The sequence below is a fragment of the Hyperoodon ampullatus genome, assembly GCF_949752795.1.
Source record: "Hyperoodon ampullatus genome assembly, chromosome: 18".
In the NCBI taxonomy this organism is placed as follows: Eukaryota; Metazoa; Chordata; class Mammalia; order Artiodactyla; family Ziphiidae; genus Hyperoodon; species Hyperoodon ampullatus.
Window position 1 is genome coordinate 49,501,541 of NC_136931.1, and position 21,001 is coordinate 49,522,541.

General features: G+C 59.2%; 1 protein-coding gene across 15 annotated transcripts in view; it reads left to right on the plus strand.

The window, feature by feature from the left end:
• The window catches only part of ACTN4 (actinin alpha 4), a gene marked incomplete at its 5' end in the record, with an annotated part of 73,298 nt that overhangs the window by 48,049 nt on the left and 4,248 nt on the right, over positions 1-21,001 (plus strand). For 4 of the 15 annotated variants that reach the window (XM_079724468.1, XM_079724473.1, XM_079724472.1 and 1 more), the window contains 13 exons: positions 852-939; positions 2,848-2,926; positions 4,128-4,209; positions 6,040-6,125; positions 9,308-9,400; positions 11,098-11,328; positions 11,925-12,072; positions 15,872-16,022; positions 18,561-18,669; positions 18,834-18,974; positions 19,061-19,243; positions 19,339-19,473; positions 20,514-20,693. In XM_079724468.1, coding sequence (XP_079580594.1) covers positions 852-939; positions 2,848-2,926; positions 4,128-4,209; positions 6,040-6,125; positions 9,308-9,400; positions 11,098-11,328; positions 11,925-12,072; positions 15,872-16,022; positions 18,561-18,669; positions 18,834-18,974; positions 19,061-19,243; positions 19,339-19,473; positions 20,514-20,693 — 1,706 coding nt within the window. Of the gene's footprint in view, positions 1-851; positions 940-2,847; positions 2,927-4,127; positions 4,210-4,968; positions 5,055-6,039; positions 6,126-9,307; positions 9,401-11,097; positions 11,329-11,924; positions 12,106-15,871; positions 16,023-18,560; positions 18,670-18,833; positions 18,975-19,060; positions 19,244-19,338; positions 19,474-20,513; positions 20,694-21,001 lie in introns of all 15 variants that reach the window. The other 11 variants (XM_079724460.1, XM_079724467.1, XM_079724471.1 and 8 more) reach the window with 7 other exon arrangements.

The window sequence follows — 21,001 nt, forward strand, 5'->3', positions numbered from 1 at the left end:
ACTCACATGCCCTGCCTGGGGGTGGTTAGTAGAGGTGCTGGCCCAGGCTGCAGGTGAAAGGTCCCCCCTGCAGCCGCCCATCTCAGTGGACCCTCACACCACCCTTGTCAAGTGGGCATGGTTGGCCCCATTTTACAGTCAAGTAGCAAACTAGTGATAGAGTCAGGCCTGGCCTCGTTCTCCTGGGCGTCAGCACCTATGTTTCCACTCAGCCTCCCACCCTCGGACCTTGGCCTTCATGGACCTGGGGTTGGTCCAGGCCACCACAGGATGAGAAAAGGCACAGGGCCAGCATGCAGAGGGGGCTCCTGGTGACAGGCCACAGCAGTGACCAGACAGATGTGCTCCCTGCCCTTGTAGCACTCCCAGTGTGTTGAGGACAGTCAGAGCTGTCCACGGGGAGCGGAGGGACCTCCTGGGGCCCTCCCTCCCCGCTTCCTCGAAGCTGCGGCCAGATCTGGAGACCCTGAGTGAGCAGGCCCGGCGCTCATGCCCCTTGTTCAGAAGAGGCCAAGGCCCGCATCGGGGCTTGTTTGGCAGTGTGTCCTGCCAGCTAAAGGCACAGGCTTTGGGGTCAGAAACATGGCGCAGGTTCAGGCCCTCACACTGGCCTGTCACTACCACTTCTGGGGTGACCCCAGGCAAGCGACTGCTCCTCGGGGCCTGGCGTACTGTTAGGATCAGCAGGCGCCCGCCCGCGTCTGGAAGGAGCACTGCTGCTGCTGCATCCGAGGGCCTCTCCCCCAGGTTCTGTCTGACCCTTATGCCTGAGCCGAAAGTGCAGTCCACCGGGACTGGGTTCTGAGCGTTTAGTTTTGGGCCAGTGCTCCCCATCCTCATGTGTTTTGCAGAGACCTCTGCCAAGGAAGGGCTCCTTCTCTGGTGCCAGAGAAAGACGGCCCCGTACAAGAACGTCAACGTGCAGAACTTCCACATCAGGTGAGCGCCAGCCAAAGCACCCTGGCCCACATCATTCCCACTCTACTTCCCGGAACCTGAGATGCTGTCCTCCCACCCTCTCTCTTTTCCTGTGGTGTTGTCATGGTCTGTGAGGTGCCAGCTCTCAGGGGCCCCTCCCCCTGCCACTGACCCCCGTGAGCCCCTGGGAAGGTCCCTGCGTCCCCTGGGGGAGGCAGCAGTCACCTCGCCATCCCAGGCTAAAGGCATTAAGGCCCGGCACTCTGGCAGGCCCTCTAGAATCTTCTTTTTCCCCAAGCAAGGTAACTCAGAAGCAGCAACAAAACTCTTCCTTTGTTTTGACCTCTCAAGAGGGACCTGCCGTCCTTTACGGTTGCTAGTGAATTTAGTGTTGGAGAGAATGTACTCTGTGTCCACTAGAGGAGCAAGACTCAGTCTGCACGAGCCTGTTCTTCCTTGGTTGAGAGTGGGAAATGAGTGTGTACACGAGGTGAGTGTGGTCAGTGCCACACGAGATCTGGGAGCGTGGCATGGCCCGGGAGTTAGGAGTGCAGGCTTTGGGGGCGGCCCCGAGGTCAGATCTGGCGTGACTCTGTGACCTCACCTCTCTGAGCCTCTGGTGTTCTCCTGGGGTGGATGGACCAGGGAGAGGGCACACGTAGGAATGAAGAACAGGGCTTCATGGGATCCACAGAGGTCCTGCTGTGTCCTCAGGCTCCCTGGAGCCCTGGCACTGGACGTTGGGGACCATTGTGCTCTGCCATTAAGAGCATTTGGTCCCTCCCTTGAGCTCCTCTGTGTGTTTCCTTCCTTTTCCTGCCACCAGCTGGCTGGTCCTCTGTGCATTTCTTTTTCTTTTTTTGGCTGCATTGGGTCTTAGTTGCCACACGTGGGATCTTTCCTTGTGGAGCGTGGGCTCAGTAGCTGTGGCCTGCGGGCTCAGTTGCTCTGAGGCACGTGGGATCTTAGTTCCCCGACCAGGGATCAAACCCGCGTCCCCTGCATTGGAAGGCGGATTCTTAACCACTGTGCCACCAGGGAAGTCCCTGTGCATTTCTTACTCGTTTATTTATTCAATCACTAAATGTCTATGGAGTGCCTACTCCATGCCAAGAGTGGGAATACAGCAGCACCAAAATAAAGTCCCCATCCTTGGAAGGTAACACCGCAGCAGGGGGACCAGTAGTTCACAAAGGCGTGAAGAAACCAACAGCGTAATTTCAGGTAGGGAGAGGAGTCCTAGAAAGACGACAAAGTAGGATAAGGTGATGGAAAGTAACCGGAAGAGCACCACAGTCGGGGGCGGGGCGGGGTCTTTCTAAGGAGGTGCCATTAACCTTGACCCATGAAAGAGCCAGTGTGACCAGTATGGACTGTGACCAGCTGTCACTTTCCTCTGAACAGAACCCCTCATGCCAAGCCACATCCCGGCATTTAGCCAGCCCACGGGTCAGGTCAGCCAAGGTGCAGAGGGCCTGCAGTGGCCTGCCCAGCTCAGTGGGGCCTCGCGGGACAGCGCTCGGCAGGTCACAGCTACCCTGGTAACGAGCAGTCAAAGCACTTGTCATTTGTCAGGTATCGGCCAAAGCCCCACACATTTACTCATTTCATCCTCACGACAGCCCAATGAAGTGTAGGTGCTGTATTATCCCCATTTTACAGATGTGGCAACTGAGGTAGCAGGAGGTTATAGGACTTGCCCAAGGTCACACTGACAGCGAGTGGAAGGGCTGGGATTTCCCCCAGATGGTCTGGCTCCGGCAGCCAGGTTCACGGCCAGCCGGCCACACCGTCTGCCTGCAGTGCCAGGCACACACTCTAAGCCACCTCACTGAGTGGGAGTTAATCATTCCTGTGGGTGCCCACAGCCTGCAGCCCTCCCATGACAGTGGGGGGCTCCACTCATAACCTCGGCCTTTCCATCCCCAGCTGGAAGGACGGTCTTGCCTTCAATGCCCTGATCCACCGGCACAGACCAGAGCTGATTGAGTACGACAAACTGAGAAAGGTACGCGACTCCTGCTCCCCTCAGTGGCCCACAGCACCCTGAGTCTGACCCTGGCTCCGGGCCACCGCCCCCAAGCCCATCTGTTGCTGGCGTCCAAAGCTGGACTCTGTGCTCAATGGGCAGACTGGGAGGGCCTTGTGCCAGCTGTCAGCAGACCCCAGGCTCGGCGGCTGATTCTCGCCTCCTTTGCTCCCCTTGGGGACTGCCCTTCTCCCTCCTTAGGCATCGCAGCTGCCTGGGGTTATCGTAGGGCCTGGCCGGCCATGCCTTACAGCCGCCCTTCCTTAACCCTCTAGATTCTGGAAGCATTTGGGGAGGGGTAAAGAATTCTAAACCATCACCGCTGGCAGCCCTGTCCCGTGCGGGGTCCTGTTCTATTTCGCCTGTACAGAGCATGTAAGACCCAGGCTCTGCCCTCTAGGAGCTGCCAGCCTCACGGGGAAGACAGGACAGTTGCGTCCAGAGCAAACCAGCCGCACAGGGCCCTGTGCATGTGCTCAGGCTGCGTGGGGGTGGAGAGGGGATGGGGTCGGACAAATGCTCCAGAGGAAGGAAGGCACACCTGAGCTGGCCCGGCAGGGGCAGGGCCTCTGGGGAGGAGGCAGCCGAGGGCCAGAGAGCGGGCATCCCAGGTGGGGGAGGCACAGGCCTGCACTTAGCCCGTTCAAGCTGCAGTGAGTAATCGTATTGGGCTCTACCTGGAAAGGCTAGGTGAAGGCACGTGAGGGAGGGTCAGGGTGAAGTGCCTTTCATCCTGTAAGCAGCGGGGCAGTTAGAGTAGGGAGATTAGAACGTGGATCCTCTCCATTCCCTCCCTACCCCACCCCCCAGGCCCCGTGCTCTCTCAGGTCTGGACCACAGTGTCTGGGTTTCAGGGCAGGGGTCTTACTCTGGGGTCTGGGGATGGATGGAAATTCTAAGAAAAGAGCACGCCTGCATTGTCTCTGGAGAAAGGGTCCACAGTTTGCCCCACACAGATTTCCAGACGCATTCCTTTGGGTAGGAATTGACTTTACCCGGGTGTCCCCCCTCCCCGCACCGTTCCCTGCAGCAGCACAGGTGGCTGAGAACTGCCTGAAGGACCCTTTCCAGTCCTAGCCCTTCCCAAGATCCCTCCCTTCCAGGCCAGCCCTTGTTCCTTCTGCTTGTGCATCCTGCCCCTGACCAAGTTTCTCCTCCTTCCCTCACCTCCCTCCCCCAGGACGACCCCGTCACCAACCTGAACAACGCCTTTGAAGTGGCTGAGAAATACCTAGACATCCCCAAGATGTTGGATGCAGAGGGTAAGTACGTCCCTTTTGTTCAGTCAGCACCCTGTTTTGTGGGCATGTCTTGCGGTAGCCTCAGGGAGCTGGCGGAGCCAGCCAGAACGCCTGAATGAATCAGCATGAACTGGGGACAGTGGTGTCACCCAGGGAGCCAGAGCAGGAGCAGCCTGAGCAGCCAGGGATGCAGATGGTGGGGAAGAGGTCCTTGAAGAGGATCAGCTCTCAGGGGCTGCCTCTTGGGCTGGGCCCAGGTGCCCTGCCAAAGCCCTTCCTGACTGATCCCACCCCTCCCTCCGGAGGGGCGAGGGAGGTCGCCAGGAGGGTTGACTCCTGCAAATAACCAAGGCCTCTGCCTTCCCTGCCTGCCGCAGCCTCGGAGTCTGGAGCCCACCAAAGTGGAGTGTTTCTTCCTTTTCCGGCTTTGCTCCTTTTCCCAGCCATGTACCACCCCCAGCCAGGACCCATGCCTCTGGCCTCTGGTGGCCTTTGGGGTTGACCATCAAGCAGCCCCTTGAGGCCACTCTCAGAGAGAGGAAGTGGCCTCGTTTTAATCCATTTCCCACAGGCTTGGCCTTTCCAGTGACCATGGGGGATGGAGGGGCCAAGGGTGTGGCCAAGCCCAGCCCGCTGGAGTCGCCAAGGGCCGTGGAATCAGCTCTGAGGGTCCTTCTCCCAGGATGGCTGTGGCCTTGGGAGCCTATGGATCCAGTGGGTGACCGCCCCCGCCCCACCCGCCCCTGCTTGGGCGGTTTAACCCTTGTTGTTCACTTGCAGACATCGTGAACACGGCCCGGCCCGACGAGAAGGCCATAATGACCTATGTGTCCAGCTTCTACCATGCCTTTTCAGGAGCGCAGAAGGTACCGGGCAGGGCCAGGCAGGCCCACCTCGCTGCCACTGCCCAATGCCGCTGCTGCCTCTTGCCTCCCATGCTCACCTCATTTCTCTTGCAGACGGCAGCGGCTTCTCTCCGACTGGAAGCCACCCCCCGACTCCTTGGCACCTCCGCCCATTTAGTCTTTGCCCACACTGTCTATCGAGGGCCTGACCTGTGTCAGGCCCTGTTCCAGGCCCTGAGGATACAGTCAGTGACTGAGTCAGGCACGGTCCCTGCTCTCATGGAGCTTACATTCTAGTGGGCAAGGCAGACAACAGGCATGTCCACAGATAGAGTAATTTCATGTGATAAGTGCAGAGAGCATGGGACAGGATGGTGGGATGGGGAAGCATGGGAGCTGCTTCGCTGGGGCTGTCAGGGGAGGCAAAATGAGCAGGAGCTGCCCGGTGAAGATCTGCAGGAAAAGTGTTCCAGGTAGAGGGGGGAGCAAGTGCAAAGGCCCTGAGGTGTAAATAAGCGTGGCTTTTTCAAGGAATGGCTGGAGAAGAGTAGGAGAGGGGAGGAAAATGAGGTCGGAGAACGTGACAGGGCCAGGCCGTGAAGGACCATTGTAGTCTGGGATCCAGAGTTTGGGTTTTATTCTGAGGGCTCAGGAGACCATTAGGGGTTTATGCTAAGGTGGTAGGTGGTCACACCGGACATGATCTTACTTATGTTTCCAGGAAGATCAAATAACACCTGATCCTTCCAGCCCCAAACAAGGCTTCCTGGCTAGTGTTTCACAGCCTCAGGCCTGGTTCGAAAAGGAATCCATCTTATTCGGACCCTCCCCCTCCCCCTCTACAAAACCTCAGTAAGACATGCCCACCCAGGCCGGAGCCAGGGTCTGGCTTCCAGTCCAGAGCAAGCGCTATTCCTCCCGCATGAGCCTCGGGCCTCGGCCGGCCTTCCTGCATCTTTCACTCTCTCCTGCCTCTCTCTCTCTCTCTCTCTCTCTCTCTGCGCAGATATTGTAGGCACTCTGAGGCCAGACGAGAAAGCCATCATGACTTACGTGTCCTGCTTCTACCACGCTTTCTCGGGGGCTCAAAAGGTGAGCTGGGGCGGGAGCACCCTCACTGCTGTGGCTGCAGACTCGCCCTCGCCACCCCTCCTCCCCCACGGCCCACTGCCCGGGCTGCGGCCTGAGGACCGACCCAGTCTGGCAGGTTCTTGTGACCGTGGGCCTCCATTGCCACCACCGAGCCTGTGCTGGCCCAGTGTCCAAACACCACAGGTAGTCTCTCTGTGAATACAGCCCACTCCGTGAGATGGCTGGTGGCATCCCGGTTTCTCAGACAAGGCAGTTGAATCCCAGCGTCACCTTAGATGGCAGAGCGCAGCTTGGGCCTGTGCTCCTGTGCTCGGCCGGCCACCTGCCTGCTGCACTGGCTGTGCCTTCGCCCGGAGCGTTGGCTTTGCTGCCCCTCTCTGCAGCTCCGTCCCCTCCCAAAGGCCCCAGGAAAGGCTCTGGGCCTGCTCCTGCTGACCCAGATTGCCAGGCCACTGTCCCCAGCAGCCCCACGGACACAGGTAGGGCCGTCAGAAGTGTCTGCTCCCAGGAGCAGCCCTCCCCGAGCCTGGCTGACCTCACGTGTCCCCTGCTGCGCCTGTCAGGAGCCCTTTGCTTCCACAGGACGGTGCCCAGCTGCCCCCACGTGGAGGCCTGGCCAGCTCTGTCCCCTCCACTTGCCTCCTGGGTGTCTGGTCTTGGCCAGCGGTGTATTCCCAGCAGCTTGATTTTGTGTCACAGTTGGCAGTCGGGCAGGGAGGAGAACAAGAAGAACTGAGCTCTCGTTTATTGAGCACTTACTGCATGCTAGGGACTCCTCCGAGGGAGGACTCCATGTGCACAGGCTCTAAGAGTCCCCTGCACAGCCCCAGGAGGGGTGGGTGCCGTTATCCCCATTTACAAGAGGAGGACACTGAAGTCACGGGGCGGGGACTTTGCTGCCTCCTTCAGAGCCTCAAGGCCAGTGGGGGCCTTCCCACGGGCCGTCTGCTCGGGCCGCCTCTCAGCAGTGTGACCTCGGATAAGTCCCTTCACCTCCGTTCTGCCACGTGGAAAACGTGGAGCAGGCTAGTGCCCGTCTCAGGGCTGTCCTGAGGATGAAGTGAGCTCATGCGGGTGAAGGGCTCAGGACGGTGCCTGGCCCCTTAAGCGCCCCGCCCGCGGCCCGGCAGTCAGAGCGGCCCGCCTCTGCCCGCCGTGCCACTTCCCGTGCCACCTCCCCGGCAGGTGGCCGGAGCTCGTGTTTGGAGTGTTCTGTGGGGGGGCACGGGCAGGGAGAGTGGAGGGGACCCCTCACCCTAGCGGGAAGGCAGGGTGGGGGTGGGCGGTGATAGGAGATTCCTCGCCACAAACCCCAACTAACAGCACGTTTGTGTTGGCCTCACCCCTCCGCGGGCCCCAAGCCAGCCTCGCTGCCCACCACACTGCTCTCGAGGGAGTGTCTTCTCTCTGCCCAAACTGCCCCCTCGTGCTTAGAGCTGAGCTCTGGTGTGGGGGACCGGAGGCCTTGAGGCATCTGTGGGAGGGGATACTGGCAGGAAAGCCCAGGTCAGGGCATTTGGGAGTCTTTGAGGCAGCTGGGCCCCTCTCGTGAGGGAGGAAATAAAGGCCAGCCTCTTGGGAGCTGCCCGTCACCAAGGGACGTGCAGGGTCCAGGCCTCTCCAGCTACGAGCCCAGCTTCCCCCGGCCCGTGTTTACTTCCCAGAACATCCTTGTAATGCTTTTATTATTGTGGCTGTCTTTTCCCCAGAGGCTCAATCAATCCAGTCTTAAAAGAGTGCTCTCTGGGTTTTGTTTTGTTTCATGAATGCCAGCGCAGCCCTAGCCCTAGCACCAGGTTTGCCCGTTCTCTCCTGATAGTTTATTTCTCGTCACGAAAGCATTTGCTCCCTTGCTCACTCATTCATCCATCACCTCTTGAGTACCTCCAACACGCCAAGCCCTGAGCTGGGTGCCAGGACTTCAGCGGTGAACCAAAATACTTGTGGCCAGCAGCCCGCACCTTCGTGGGCCTGCGCAGCACGGTGGAGCTGAGCTTGGGGTGCCGGTTGTCTCTCCAGATCTGGGGTCAGGGACTCACCTCCGCGACTCCCCCCCAGGCTGCGATCTTGGCTCTGCTTCCTGCACTCGCTGGGGGCTGGGTGTTCATTGGCCGAGGCCCTTGTGAACCTCACCTCTGAGGAGCACTGCCTGTGGCCGTTGACCTGTGTCCTGCAGCATGAAGCAGGGTGTGTGTGTATGTGTGTGTGTGTGTACACACCACCCTCAGCTGGTCCCCCACTCACCTCCCCACCTGTCCCAGAAGCAGCGTGTGGAAGGGGGAGGCTGGGTGTCAGTGCCTGCAGCTAGCCAGGTCTGGAGCCATCCCCAAGCCTCTCTGTTTTCCTTCCCCACCACTCTGTAGACCCTCCTCACTATTTCTGTTCCTGTTCTGTTGCCGTTTCAACTCTTCTTCTTGGACCCTTTCTGTGCTTCCTGAAAGGTACCTGGTCTCTGTGTGGCATCCCTCACCCTCCTTCTCCTGTCCTTGCATTTTCCCCCCAGCAGGACAAAGCAGGACATTGTCCTGCAGTTCTGGGCAGAGACTAGTCACTGTCTGCACCGCTCCCTACTCTCCGAAGCCCTGGCTCCCCTCCGCCCTGTGGATCGTGACTTCCGCCCTCTGAGCCTTCAGCAGCCTCCTCGAGGGGAGGATTAGGAAGGGGCCAGGCATGCTCTGCCTGCGCACTGACCACCAGACTTCTCTGGGGGGGGGCGCCAGCACCCCTCCCTCTGCCCGCCGCCACAACTCTCTGGCGCTCGGCCTCCCCCACAGTCTCCCTTCCCAGCCAAGGGGAGGGTCCTTAGCCTAGCGGAGGACCCTACCCAGCCTCACCCAACCCTCCTCTTGGAGGGCCTGTGAGTCCATTTCCCCCACAGTGGGTAGGCGTACGGCTCCCTAGTCCCCTTCAGCACCTCCACGGTCCAAGTCGAGAGAGCCCACAGGCCCAGCTCCCCTGGCGGGGGCCTCAGCAGTAAGCTTTGGGGACCCTGGAAAGGCCTGTCGGGACACAGCCACTCAGGGCCCCATCTTGCTGAAGCTGTGCTTCCTCTCCTTCGGTCCTTGGGGACTTCTGTGTGGGCCATGGATGAGCCAGCTTTCAGGGGACGAGCCTGTCAGGAGGGAGGGTCGGCAGCCCCCAGGCAGCCCTGACTGTGTGTGCTTTCCCCTCCCCTGCCCCAGGCTGAGACTGCCGCCAACCGGATTTGCAAGGTGCTGGCTGTCAACCAGGAGAATGAACACCTGATGGAAGATTATGAGAGGCTGGCCAGCGATGTGAGTGTGTCACTCCCCCCTGCCCTGGTGGCTCCTCGAGAGCTGAAAGATTAGGTCACCTCTTGTTACTCTCTGCCAAAGGTCATGTGACATCTGCAGAGGGGAGAGCAGGGATGGCAGCGAGACTTTCTAGAAAAGGTCGTAAGGTTGTATAGGCTGTGGAGTTTGACCAAGCCAGTATGTGACCTTTCGGGTTGATTTTACAAGAGTAAGGGGTCAGACCGCTGTGTCACTATGCTGGCTGGCTTCTGGGGTCTCGAGCTTGGGTTTCTACAGAGATAAGGACAGAGTTTTCTGAACACCCGGCTGCATTAGAATCAGCTGGGGAGCTTTTAAAAAATTCCTGTTCCCATGCCCCACCTATGGAGAGACTGATTCCATAGGATGGAGAGAGACCCGAGAGCTGATATGGTGACAGGACAGCAGTTTGTCACGGCAGGCCCCCGTGCAAGCACTTCACGAACACGATCTACCATCTCCACAACAGCCCTGTTAGGAGGAAACTCCTATTACCCCCTTTTCCAAGTGAGGAAACAGGCCCAGAGAAGGTCAGGCACAAACCCACCACCATGCGGCTGGTGGGACGGAGGTTCAAACCCAGGCAGCCCTGCTCCAGAACCTGAACCCGGACCGCCAGTTGGGAACGTGGGTGTTTAGTACATCTCTTCTAGATTCTCCCCTTTATTTTTAAAATTTCCATATTAAAAAAATAAAAACATCTAAGCTCCCCAAGAGGAGTAGTTTGACTGCTCTTCTAGACCAGTGGTTCCCAGACTTTGAGATTTCACAGACCAGGAAAATTTGGGGAAGTATTTGCCAGCCAACCTAGAGTGGTGAACTTTTTGTTTTGCCAAGTTAAGGATATTTTTAAAAGAAAAAGCTACCATTTGTTACCACCATCATTTCTAACACCTAGGAGAGGTTAAAAGGTTATATCTTAGAATCCCAGCCCTTCCCAAGAGAGGGCAGTTAGCATCATACACCAAGATGTCAACAGACACGGAGACCTTTGTCCTTGGTTTTCTCATCCTGCGAGAGGTTGGCATTTGGGAACCACTTCCCCGGGCCTATCTATGCTGGACAGTAATCGATTTTCCTCTCCTAGGATTGTTTAGAATGTCCAATTTGTTTGCTTGTTTGTACCCTGGTCTCACTCCATCAAAGGCATGAGTGGCTCATACAGGTCACTTTCTTTTTCAGTTGTACTTTCTAATTTTCTGTGTCCCAGGCCCCGCGCATGGCACTGACCACCCCAGATTGAGCTAGGCGTGCAGCCAGCCCTGCCCTTGAGGCGCTTATGGTCAGTGACCAGGACACAGTGAGGCTGTCAGCGTGGAGCTCGGTGCAGATGGCGACAGTGGGCTCTCATGGGGGTGCAATGGGGGCGGCCATCCAGGAGGGGCGTCTGAATTGAGGCTGCCCCGCTTAGATGAGGGAAGGAAGGCCAAGAGCAAAGGCAGGAGCAGGAAGTGACCAGAGAACAGCCCCGTGGTTCAGAGGGGGCACGTGATCCCAGAATTCCTGGTCGTGGGATTCCCATCGGGAACCACGGAGAAGTCGAGCTGGGGAGCAGGGGTGATTCCCCAAGATGGGGCCCTCGGAGATCCAGGTCCCCTGTGCCCATGAGCCGAGGGCAGCCCTGTCTGTGCTCAGAGGGTCCCCTGCAAAGGCCACCACAGCTTCTTGTGGGCCCACAGCTCCTGGAGTGGATCCGGCGCACCATCCCCTGGCTAGAGGACCGCGTGCCCCAGAAGACCATCCAGGAGATGCAGCAGAAGCTAGAGGACTTCCGCGACTACCGGCGCGTCCATAAGCCGCCCAAGGTGCAGGAGAAGTGCCAGCTGGAGATCAACTTCAACACGCTGCAAACCAAGCTGCGCCTCAGCAACCGGCCCGCCTTCATGCCCTCCGAGGGCAAGATGGTCTCGGTGAGTGCCGGAGGGCTGAGGGTGGGCCAGGGCCCAGGAGGTGTGCGGAGCTGCAGGTTCCCTGTGAGGGGCAGTGGGGCAGCGGCTCACCACCCACGGGCTTATTTCCCCAGCATGGTCTTTCTGAACTAGAATGCACAGCTTTTGGAGTGCAGAGTGCGGGGGGGCATGCACTTGACACTTCACTGTGTTCCTTCTCCCCGCATCACTCCCCAGAGTTTTATACCCATCCCCAAACCACACCATAGTTTGTGTGGAATTGTTTGAATTTGGACCCTCATTTGGCTGTGACTCCAGGACCTCCAGTGCTTGAGGCCCCTTCTCAGGGGAGGGACAGTATTCACTGGACAGTCACCTTCTGACTCCCAATGCCCCGTATGGCATTCGTTCATTTTCACTCATTCATTTACTCCAAAAGTATTGACCACACCTGCCATGTGCTGGGCCCTGTCCAGGCACGCAGATACAGCAAAGCCGGGGAGAGATGTCACCCCGGCCTATTTCTGCTGCCTTCCCGTCATCATCCTTCAGGGAGGCATTGCCCTGCTGGGTGCCCCAGCTCCCCGTGGTAGCCCTGCCCTCTCCTGCCCCCACAGGACATCAACAACGGCTGGCAGCACCTGGAGCAGGCCGAGAAGGGCTACGAGGAGTGGCTGCTGAACGAGATCCGCAGGTTGGAGCGGCTCGACCACCTGGCAGAGAAGTTCCGGCAGAAGGCCTCCATCCACGAGGCCTGGACCGACGGTATGACCCTCCCAGCTCCCTCCCTCCTTTCTTGTCTCTCGGAGACACACACGTGTACACACACACACACACACACACACACACACACGTGTACACACACACACACACACACACACACACACACACACACACACACACACACACACACACACACACACACACACACACACACACACACACACCCTCCCTCCTGCCCGCGTAGCGTCTGCTTGTCAGGTCCCCTTTCCTCCATCCACGAGGCCTGGACCGACGGTATGACCCTCCCAGCTCCCTCCCTCCTTTCTTGTCTCTCGGAGACACACACGTGTACACACACGTACGTACACACACACACACACACACACACACACACACACACACACACACACACACACACACACACACACACACACACACACACACACACACACACACACACTCCTGCCCGCGTAGCGTCTGCTTGTCAGGTCCCCTTTCCTGCCGCCTGGGAACATGCATGTCACAAATGCCGCTTTGGGTTCATCCAGCCCCAGGCAGCAAGGAACAGTTTGCGGCCAGGTCCGCCCAGCCTGCCCTGGCCTCAGACATTACTTACAGGTGGACTCCTTCCTGGGTCACTGGACCCTGTGCCAGCTGCACAGGGACGTGGCCCCTGTCCCTGTCACTCTGCCACGTCTCCCCTGAGTATGGCGCCCCTCCGGGCCAGGGTGGGCGTGGGGGTATGCTCTCCCCTCTCTGGCAGCCTGGGTTCACACCCTGCCTTCCGTGCCCTGCACCCTTTGAGACTGTGGACTTCACACTGAAGAGCCAGTGCTGGATGGTCTGTGATCCTGAGCACGGTCCTTAGAACGGGCCAGGGAGCCGCCTCCTGGCCCTGCTGCCCGACTTGCACCTGCTGCTCACTGACCACCAGCCACGCACCCTTTGGTGTGGCCCGCCGTGGGAGCTCTTTCTCACCTCTGCCCTGTCCCGGTGCCTCCCCCGAGGGCCCTCTCCCACAAGGGCAGCGGTGACTCCGGTTTCTCGGCAGCTCTGCAGCTGCCTGTTCCCTTGGCTCGGGATGTGGAATTCCATCACGTCCCTGGCCCTCGGTCGGGACCCACACCACGGCTGAGATTCCGGATCCCAGGGGCCCAAAAGCTTTCAGGAAACGGCCAGCGCCTGGGAAAGCTGAGCGCCTTCCACTGGACTCCCACCCTCCCACTTCTGGCTGCCTCCTGCCCTCCCTGCCCTGGCCCTCCTGCCACCACTCTGCCCAGCTGGTCTCACACTTCCTTGCATTGGTCAGTGTGGTTTTTCATCCCTCCCACCCTCCCAGGTCTCTGCAAGATCCTCACTGAGCCCCTGGGGGCTCCTCTGGCCCCACCCACCCAGCTATTTGGCAGGCAGCCCCAACCCTGGTCAGTCGCTGAGACCCACCCAGAGGCACCCATACGGAGCCTGCCCCACCCTTGCTGGCATGCGGACACGCAGCTCTGCAGGATCCGCAGACCTGGGCCTGTGTCACCTGTGTCCCCAGCTGCAGCCCGGCTAACGCCCTCCTCACATTAGCTCAGGCCGGCTGCTCTCCAACGGCAGCTTCCAGGTCCAGAGCAATACCCCGATCCCTCCTCTGCCGGGGAAGGAATGCAGAGGAGGAGAAGCCAGAAGGCGAGACGAGGAAGAGGTAGCCTGGGCCAGGGATGCAGGCACATCCCTCTGTCTCACAGAAATGGCGCCTGTGGGTTCTGCCCCGCCCCAAACCTGAGGGAGGGGGTGTTGGCATTTAGTTTATTCGTTTGTTCTTCATCCATTCATTCATTCATTCAACAAACACCTCTTGAGCCTCTTCGCTATGCTCAGCAGTTCCCAGGTAGGTGAGGTCCCTGCCCAGGGAACTGCAGATTTTGACATCTTTCTTGTCATAGGGCCCTTGGACATGTAAGTGGATTTTACAACGCCTGTGTCCCACGCTTGGACTGAGCTGTCTCCTGTCATTATCCACGTGTTGTAGCTCCATCATCCTTTCTTAGGCTCCGAGCGTCCTCCCTGTGGATTTCCCTTCTGGGGCCCTCTTATCAGCCCTCCAGCCTCTCTCCTGGGGCTCCAAGAGACCCTGAGAAGATGGTCTCCGGAGGCCGAGGGGTGTGGGTGTGACGACCCACCAGAGCTCCTTCCCTGGGATCCACTCTGGCCGGCCTTCACCCGAAGGCATTTAGGAGAAGTGGCCCAGTCTTTAGCCAGGGCCCAACTCCACACGCCCGTGCCCCACCCCTACCTCCCCACAGGCACTTTGGCATCTGGCCCTGCCCCTTGCATTAGCCCGGAGTCCCCAGGCAGGCCTGTCCACTCTCATTCCCAAGGCCTGAAGCCTCTGTCCTCTGAACCACCCAATTATGCAAAACAGGAGGACAGACCAGCCTCCCGGCCACTCTACACCCCTGGAAGCCGGGTGTAGCAGCCTCCTCACCTGTGGGGGGTTCGGGGGCAGAGGGTGGGTTGAGCCATGAGCCACCATCACTCTGTGCCCCCTCACCATCCCTACAGCCTGCAGGAGTGAGCGCCCATGTGGATGCTTCTCACAGGGTCTTAGATTGTCTGGGGGAAAAGCAAAAACGAGCCCTCAGCCTGGCTGCCCCTTGGCCTGGATCCCAGGCAGCCGTGGCCGTGGCCCCCTCCTCCCGATTCTTCCCAGCACACCCCTGGCAGCTCCCTTGCTGAAACTCTGCTGAGGCAGAAAAGTGGTAACCTACTATTTCTGGTTCCCACCCTTGGGAGAAAGCAATTTGGAGAAGGGAATTGCAAGCTTGCCTTTGTGGTTAAGCCTGCTGCCCTGGGGCTGGAGTGGCAGGGCCAGTGCAGTCAGTCTCCCAGACTGCCACCTCCTGTCCGCCAGTGCTGGACCCTGTCCACGGGGTGGCTGAGATGCAGATGGGACTGGCTGGTGCTCGGCCTTCTCAACATCCCCTCATTGAGGTTTTAACCTTGGGCTGGCACTGGCCGCATTTACAGAGGAAGAACAGGTGGGGAGAAGCTGTCTGCCATCCCCTGCTCTAGGCAGGCAGCTGTTGGTTGGATTTTCTGGTGCCAGCTGAGGGGGTCTCTGAGCTGCCGCTCCAGGGGTAGCCTGAGGTAGCTTTAGGTGTTGGGGGTCCCAGCCACCTTTCCCGGCCAGCGTTTCCCCCTTGGTTCTTTGCAGTACCTTACTGTGCTTGCAGGGCTTACTTGAGCTTCTGTCCTGGGGTGTATAATTAGCCAGGCTCCAGGACTAATAGCAGTGTTCCTCCCTTCCTTCAAAGGGCCTGACAATGGACCCTGCCTCGCTGCAGATGGAAAGCCCTTAGGATAGTGTGGAGCAATAGATGTGTGAAAGGACTCCCACCCTGAGGGGGCCTGGCGCCCAAGTGCCAGGGGTCAGGCTCCTGGAAGAGCCCTGACTCAGACTTCCCCTTCCCCCCACTGCTGAGGCACGGCTGCAACGCCAGCTGCTTCTCCAGATCACAGCGGTCCGCAGATAGGTGTCCGCATTTCCAGCCCTGGTAGCACAATCCAAATTCTTAACCGTCTACCAATAAAGGATACTAAGTTTAGAACCCACAGCTTGAATTGGGATATGTCTCAGGCCCACTAGCCCCACAGTGTCTCCCAGCTCCATCCAGAATCTAGTTGGGCATAGAGATTCCTGCAAAGGGCAAGGAAAAAGGCTCTGGAAGTTTCTAGCTTTCATGGCACCATCCTCGGCAAGGCAGGGCATGGGGTCCACACCCCATCTCCCTCCCTCTGTCTGGACATCCCTCTGGCGCTGTTGACGAAGCACCCCCTGCCCTCCGCCCCACCCCAGGGAAGGAGGCCATGCTGAAGCACCGGGACTATGAGACGGCCACCCTGTCGGACATCAAAGCCCTCATCCGCAAGCACGAGGCCTTCGAGAGCGACCTGGCCGCACACCAGGACCGCGTGGAGCAGATCGCCGCTATCGCCCAGGAGCTCAAGTACGTGTGGGCTCGTGGTTCCCGTCCCCTAGCGCCCAGTCCAGAGCAGCGGTGGGGCAGTGGTGGAATGGGGTCCCCCCAGCCCTTTCCACTCTCACACCCTCCTTTCAGATGCCAGGGAAGAGCCTTACAGGATGATGCCTTTTGCCCACCTTGTCTTTAACCCAGATGAGAAACAGTGGGATCTAGATTCTCCAGCAGAAGGGGGGTCTCCGACCCCTTGTCCTGATTCCTCAGGCTGTTGGGGTCCCTCGGGCTCCCCCTCCTCTGCCTGCCACACCAAGGAGACCCCCTGGCCCCCTGATGTGGTGGGCGGCCTAGCCCACGCCGCTCCCACCCCCTGCTCCCCGAGGGAATCTGGCTGCACAGGGAGCCCATTGTTCTGCCCGGCCCCTTCCCTCTGCTGCTCAGAACACACTGATTGTAAGAGCTTCCAGGCAGTCGGTTCTCTGCCCTCCCTTCCCCACCCCAGTCAGATAAACTTGTGCACACAATTAGTACACTGAACCTCCAGAGCCAGTGAAAGGGGGCCTTATTCCACCAGTGCAGCGGCCAGCAGCAAGCAGGGCCCAGGGAGTGGGAGGCCCAGGCCATTACTTCATGGAAAATCCACAGGCCCTGGAGGGCGGCAGGGCTCCCAAAATAGCCGTCTGCTCAAAAATAGGATCCTTGGCTGGAACTGCCTTTCCACAGACACCCCCTACCCCGTCACAGTCATCCCCAAAGTTCTCCTTGTTCCTGCAAGGCTGGGGCCTAGCAGTGATGCCCGGTGGAGCCCCACACCGGGCAGGGCTGGCTTCCTCCCTGACTCATGCCCTCCACACTGCCCAGCTGCTCTGGGGGCTCCCCATTTGCTCACCCAGAGGCAGAAGTACCACTGGGTCTTCACAGTACCGGGGACACGGCGTCCCCATTGAGCACTGTTGGGGGCACCCCTTGGGGTCCTGCAGCTCGCCTAGGATCAAGCCCCTGTACCTGGCACGTCCAGGCCGAGGAGAGTGAGGTCACAGACGCAGACGTCCGCCACCCTCAGGGGTTGTGGGGTGGGACATGGGCGGGTCCCCCACCCCCACCCCCACCCCCACCCCCCATTGACAGGCGAGGTCCTGGAAGCCAGTGAGAAACAGACTTGGAGGAAATCCTAGGCCAGCCCACTTCTCAGGCACTGGGAACAGCCATGTGAAACCCATTACCCTGAGCTGGGGAACAGGCGGTCCCTGAGGCAGCTTTCTGGACAGTAGCCCTGGAGGAGAAAGGGAGGGCTGTTTGGGGTGCTGTCTGTTCCCCCCAAAGATGAGTCTGAGGCCCCAGGGCCAGCCAGGATGAGCCTGGATGGACAGCCCGGCTGAGCGTAGATTAATGGTAATGACAAAAACTCAGGGCACTTAGTGCTGTACGTGTACCAGCTCATTTAATCCCCCAGTCATCCTGTGTTACGGAATGGGAACTGAGGCACAGAGAGGCCAAGGGGCCTGCCCAAGGTCACACAGCTAGGGAGTGAGATAGGACTGGAGCCTGGGCCGCCTGGGCCCTGTGTGAAGCACAGCCTTGCTCTTCCTCCAGCCCTTGCCTGCTCCGTCTGGCTCACCAGGCAGGCGACACGATCCCTGTGTCCTGGTTCCCATGTCGTGTTCCCCCCCGTAGTTGCTCCCCCAGACCTGTACACTGACTCCCTAGGAGCCTGCTGCTAAGAGTATCCAAGTGTGGACCCCAGGAGGCAGGAATGCTGGGGCTGAAGAGAGGGAATAAGGGGCAGGGGGCTGGGAACTATGGTATCAGCTTAGTGTTTCCAACCTCAGTCATTGCAATAATAATACCCATTCCCTAATCAGCTCACTTTTTTTTTTCTTGAATATATTGTTAGTTGCGTACAATGAGATTGTAGGCTAGTTGTACATTTTTTTCTTAATACCCATTAAAGTAAATACACAACGTTTAATGAGTAACTGTTGCTACTTTTACCCACTGGGTGCAAAGGACTGCTCTCGGCAGTTCACATGAGTTAAGTAACTTGGTCTCCATGATAACCCCACCCCCATTTCACAGATGAGAAAACCGAGGGATCGAGAGGGAGTTCATTAACCCAGGGTCACACAAGTTCAAAATCGGAGAGCTGGAATTCACACCTAGGGAGCTTGGCTCCAGAGCCTTATTTTCTAACCAGTGTGCTCTGCTAGACTTTCTTTAAATGGAAAAAACAATCCAGGGGACTTCCCTGGTGGTCCAGTGGTTAGGACTCTGTGCTTCCACTGCTGGGGGTCTGGGTTCGACCCCTGGTCGGGCAACTGAGATTTCGCCAGCCTACAGGGATGGTCGAGGGCCACACTCTGGGAGCCCTGCGTCAGCTTACAGTGACAGCAAGCTCTGTTATCCTCTCCCCCCAATTCCTCCTGCCCCGGGCCAGAGGGGTGATTGATGACTGATGTGCTTAAGTGCTGATATCCCCTGGTACCAGGGCCTGGGACACCCGGGGGCAGCTGGGTCCGGGACACCCTGACTGCCCCTGCTGTATCTCATCCCCCTCTGCCCGGCCCACAGCGAGCTGGATTACTACGACTCCCACAACGTCAACACCCGCTGCCAGAAGATCTGCGACCAGTGGGATGCCCTTGGTTCCCTGACCCACAGTCGCAGGGAAGCCCTGGAGGTGAGGAGGGGCGATGCCACCCGCCGAGGTCTGTGCCTCGTTGCCCTCAGAGCAGGGGTCTTCCCCTGACCCCTTGGTGCCCCCGGACCCCTCTCCACCATACACACCTCCGGCTAGCCTGCTGACCTCCCTCCTCTGTCCCCGTCCCTCCCAACACGCACCAGAAAACGGAGAAGCAGCTGGAGACCATTGACCAGCTGCACCTGGAGTACGCCAAGCGGGCAGCCCCCTTCAACAACTGGATGGAGAGTGCCATGGAGGACCTCCAGGACATGTTCATTGTCCACACCATCGAGGAAATCGAGGTCCGCCCCTTCCCCGCCCTTCTCGTGGCTCATGGGGCCTCCACGGGGCCGGGCTGCACCCTCATCCCTCCTCTTCCTGCCCCCAGGGCCTGATCTCAGCCCACGACCAGTTCAAGTCAACACTGCCGGACGCCGACAGGGAACGGGAGGCCATCCTGGCCATCCACAAGGAGGCCCAGAGGATCGCCGAGAGCAACCACATCAAGCTGTCAGGCAGCAACCCCTACACCACCGTCACCCCCCAGATCATCAACTCCAAGTGGGAGAAGGTAGGTGGCACCCACCCACCAGCAGGGCCGGGGCAGGACCAGCCGGGCGAGGGCGCCGCCCCCCTGACTGCTCCTGCCTGCGTCCCCTTCCCCAGGTGCAGCAGCTGGTGCCCAAGCGGGACCACGCCCTCCTGGAGGAGCAGCGCAAGCAGCAGTCCAACGAGCACCTCCGCCGCCAGTTCGCCAGCCAGGCCAACATCGTGGGGCCCTGGATCCAGACGAAGATGGAGGTGCGGGCGAGTCGCCCCAGCCCTGCTGGGCCCAGGAGAATCTCAGGGCAGAGTTGAGGAAGAGCCCCCACTGAACGGGAGGCTGCTCACCCCTGGTGGGAGGGCCCCAGTGCTCCACGGGGCCGGTGGACTTGGGGGCCTGGTGGATCTGGGACCCAGCTCCCATGGCCTCATGGGATTAGGAGCGTCAGTAACATATTCATGGAAATGGCAGCACACCATCCAGAGGGAAACTGTGCTAAGGGGTCAGGTAGAGAAGGGCTCGAGTCTCGACTCTCCCCTTGACTTACAATCGGGAGTCAGGCACAATTTAACCTCTGTGGCTCAGTTTTCTCATCCCTAAAAGGATGAGGAAGACCATTATTTCATTCCCTCAACAGACACTTTTGGGCACCGCCCTATGCCAGCCCCATCACAAGCACTGTGGTGTAGCTGTGACCAAGGTGGTCCGAGCTCAGACCCTCACCGCACTCTGCCCTCGTGACCCAGCCACGGGAAGGCTTGTAACCATGCCGACTGCGACTCGGGCCACCACTTCCGAGTGCTCACTGTGCACTAGACACCCCACTGACCGAAGCGGCCTCACTGAAACTCACGACAGCCCGAGAGAGGATCGGGCAGGTCGGCCACGGGGCTCAGTGCCCCCTGCACGGCTTGGTCGCCGTGGGAAGCGAGGTGTGGGGTGCTCGTGCTCAGGAGCACGGGTTCTGAAGTCGCCGGGCCTGGGTTCCGATCCTGGCTCTGCCTCTTAATGTCATAAGTTGCCCTCTTTGGGCCTCAGTTTGCACTTCTGTGGAATAGGCCCGTCCCAGTCTTGGGCCTCACAGGGAGTCAAGGGGTTAGCCCTGTGGCGCGTTGGTGCAGAAACTGCATCGTGGCTGCTGTTACACTGGAGGGTGGGCTGGAGGGGACCCCTGGGCAGAGGCCCCGGGCTGGAGGCGCCCTGGCATTGGGCGGCCCGCGACAGACCGCCTCCTGGTGGCTGGTCGTGGCTGAGGGTCTGCCAGTCCCGCCCCGCAGTAGCACCACCCTCTGTGCAGGAGATCGGGCGCATCTCCATCGAGATGAATGGGACTCTGGAGGACCAGCTGAGCCACCTGAAGCAGTACGAGCGCAGCATCGTGGACTACAAGCCGAACCTGGACCTGCTGGAGCAGCAGCACCAGCTCATCCAGGAGGCCCTCATCTTCGACAACAAGCACACCAACTACACCATGGAGGTGAGCCTGCCACGCCCCCACCCCGCTTTCCCTTTCACGAGCTTGGAGGGTTCCTGTGGCAGCCCAGGCAGGGCCCGGCTGTCTTACTCCAAATGGTTTCTGCTCCGTAGAAAAGAGTCTCCCACGTGCTCTGTCTCCCCTTTCTCTCTGACCAAAAAGACTAGATCCAACGTTTACATGTTTTTAAAAATCACAGTTTCTCCACCACTATTCTCCCATCACCATGACAACACACATCTCAAGACAAACTCCCTGGAGAGCTGGGAGCAGCACCTGCCCCCCGGTGTGGCCTCAGCCATTTCATCCTC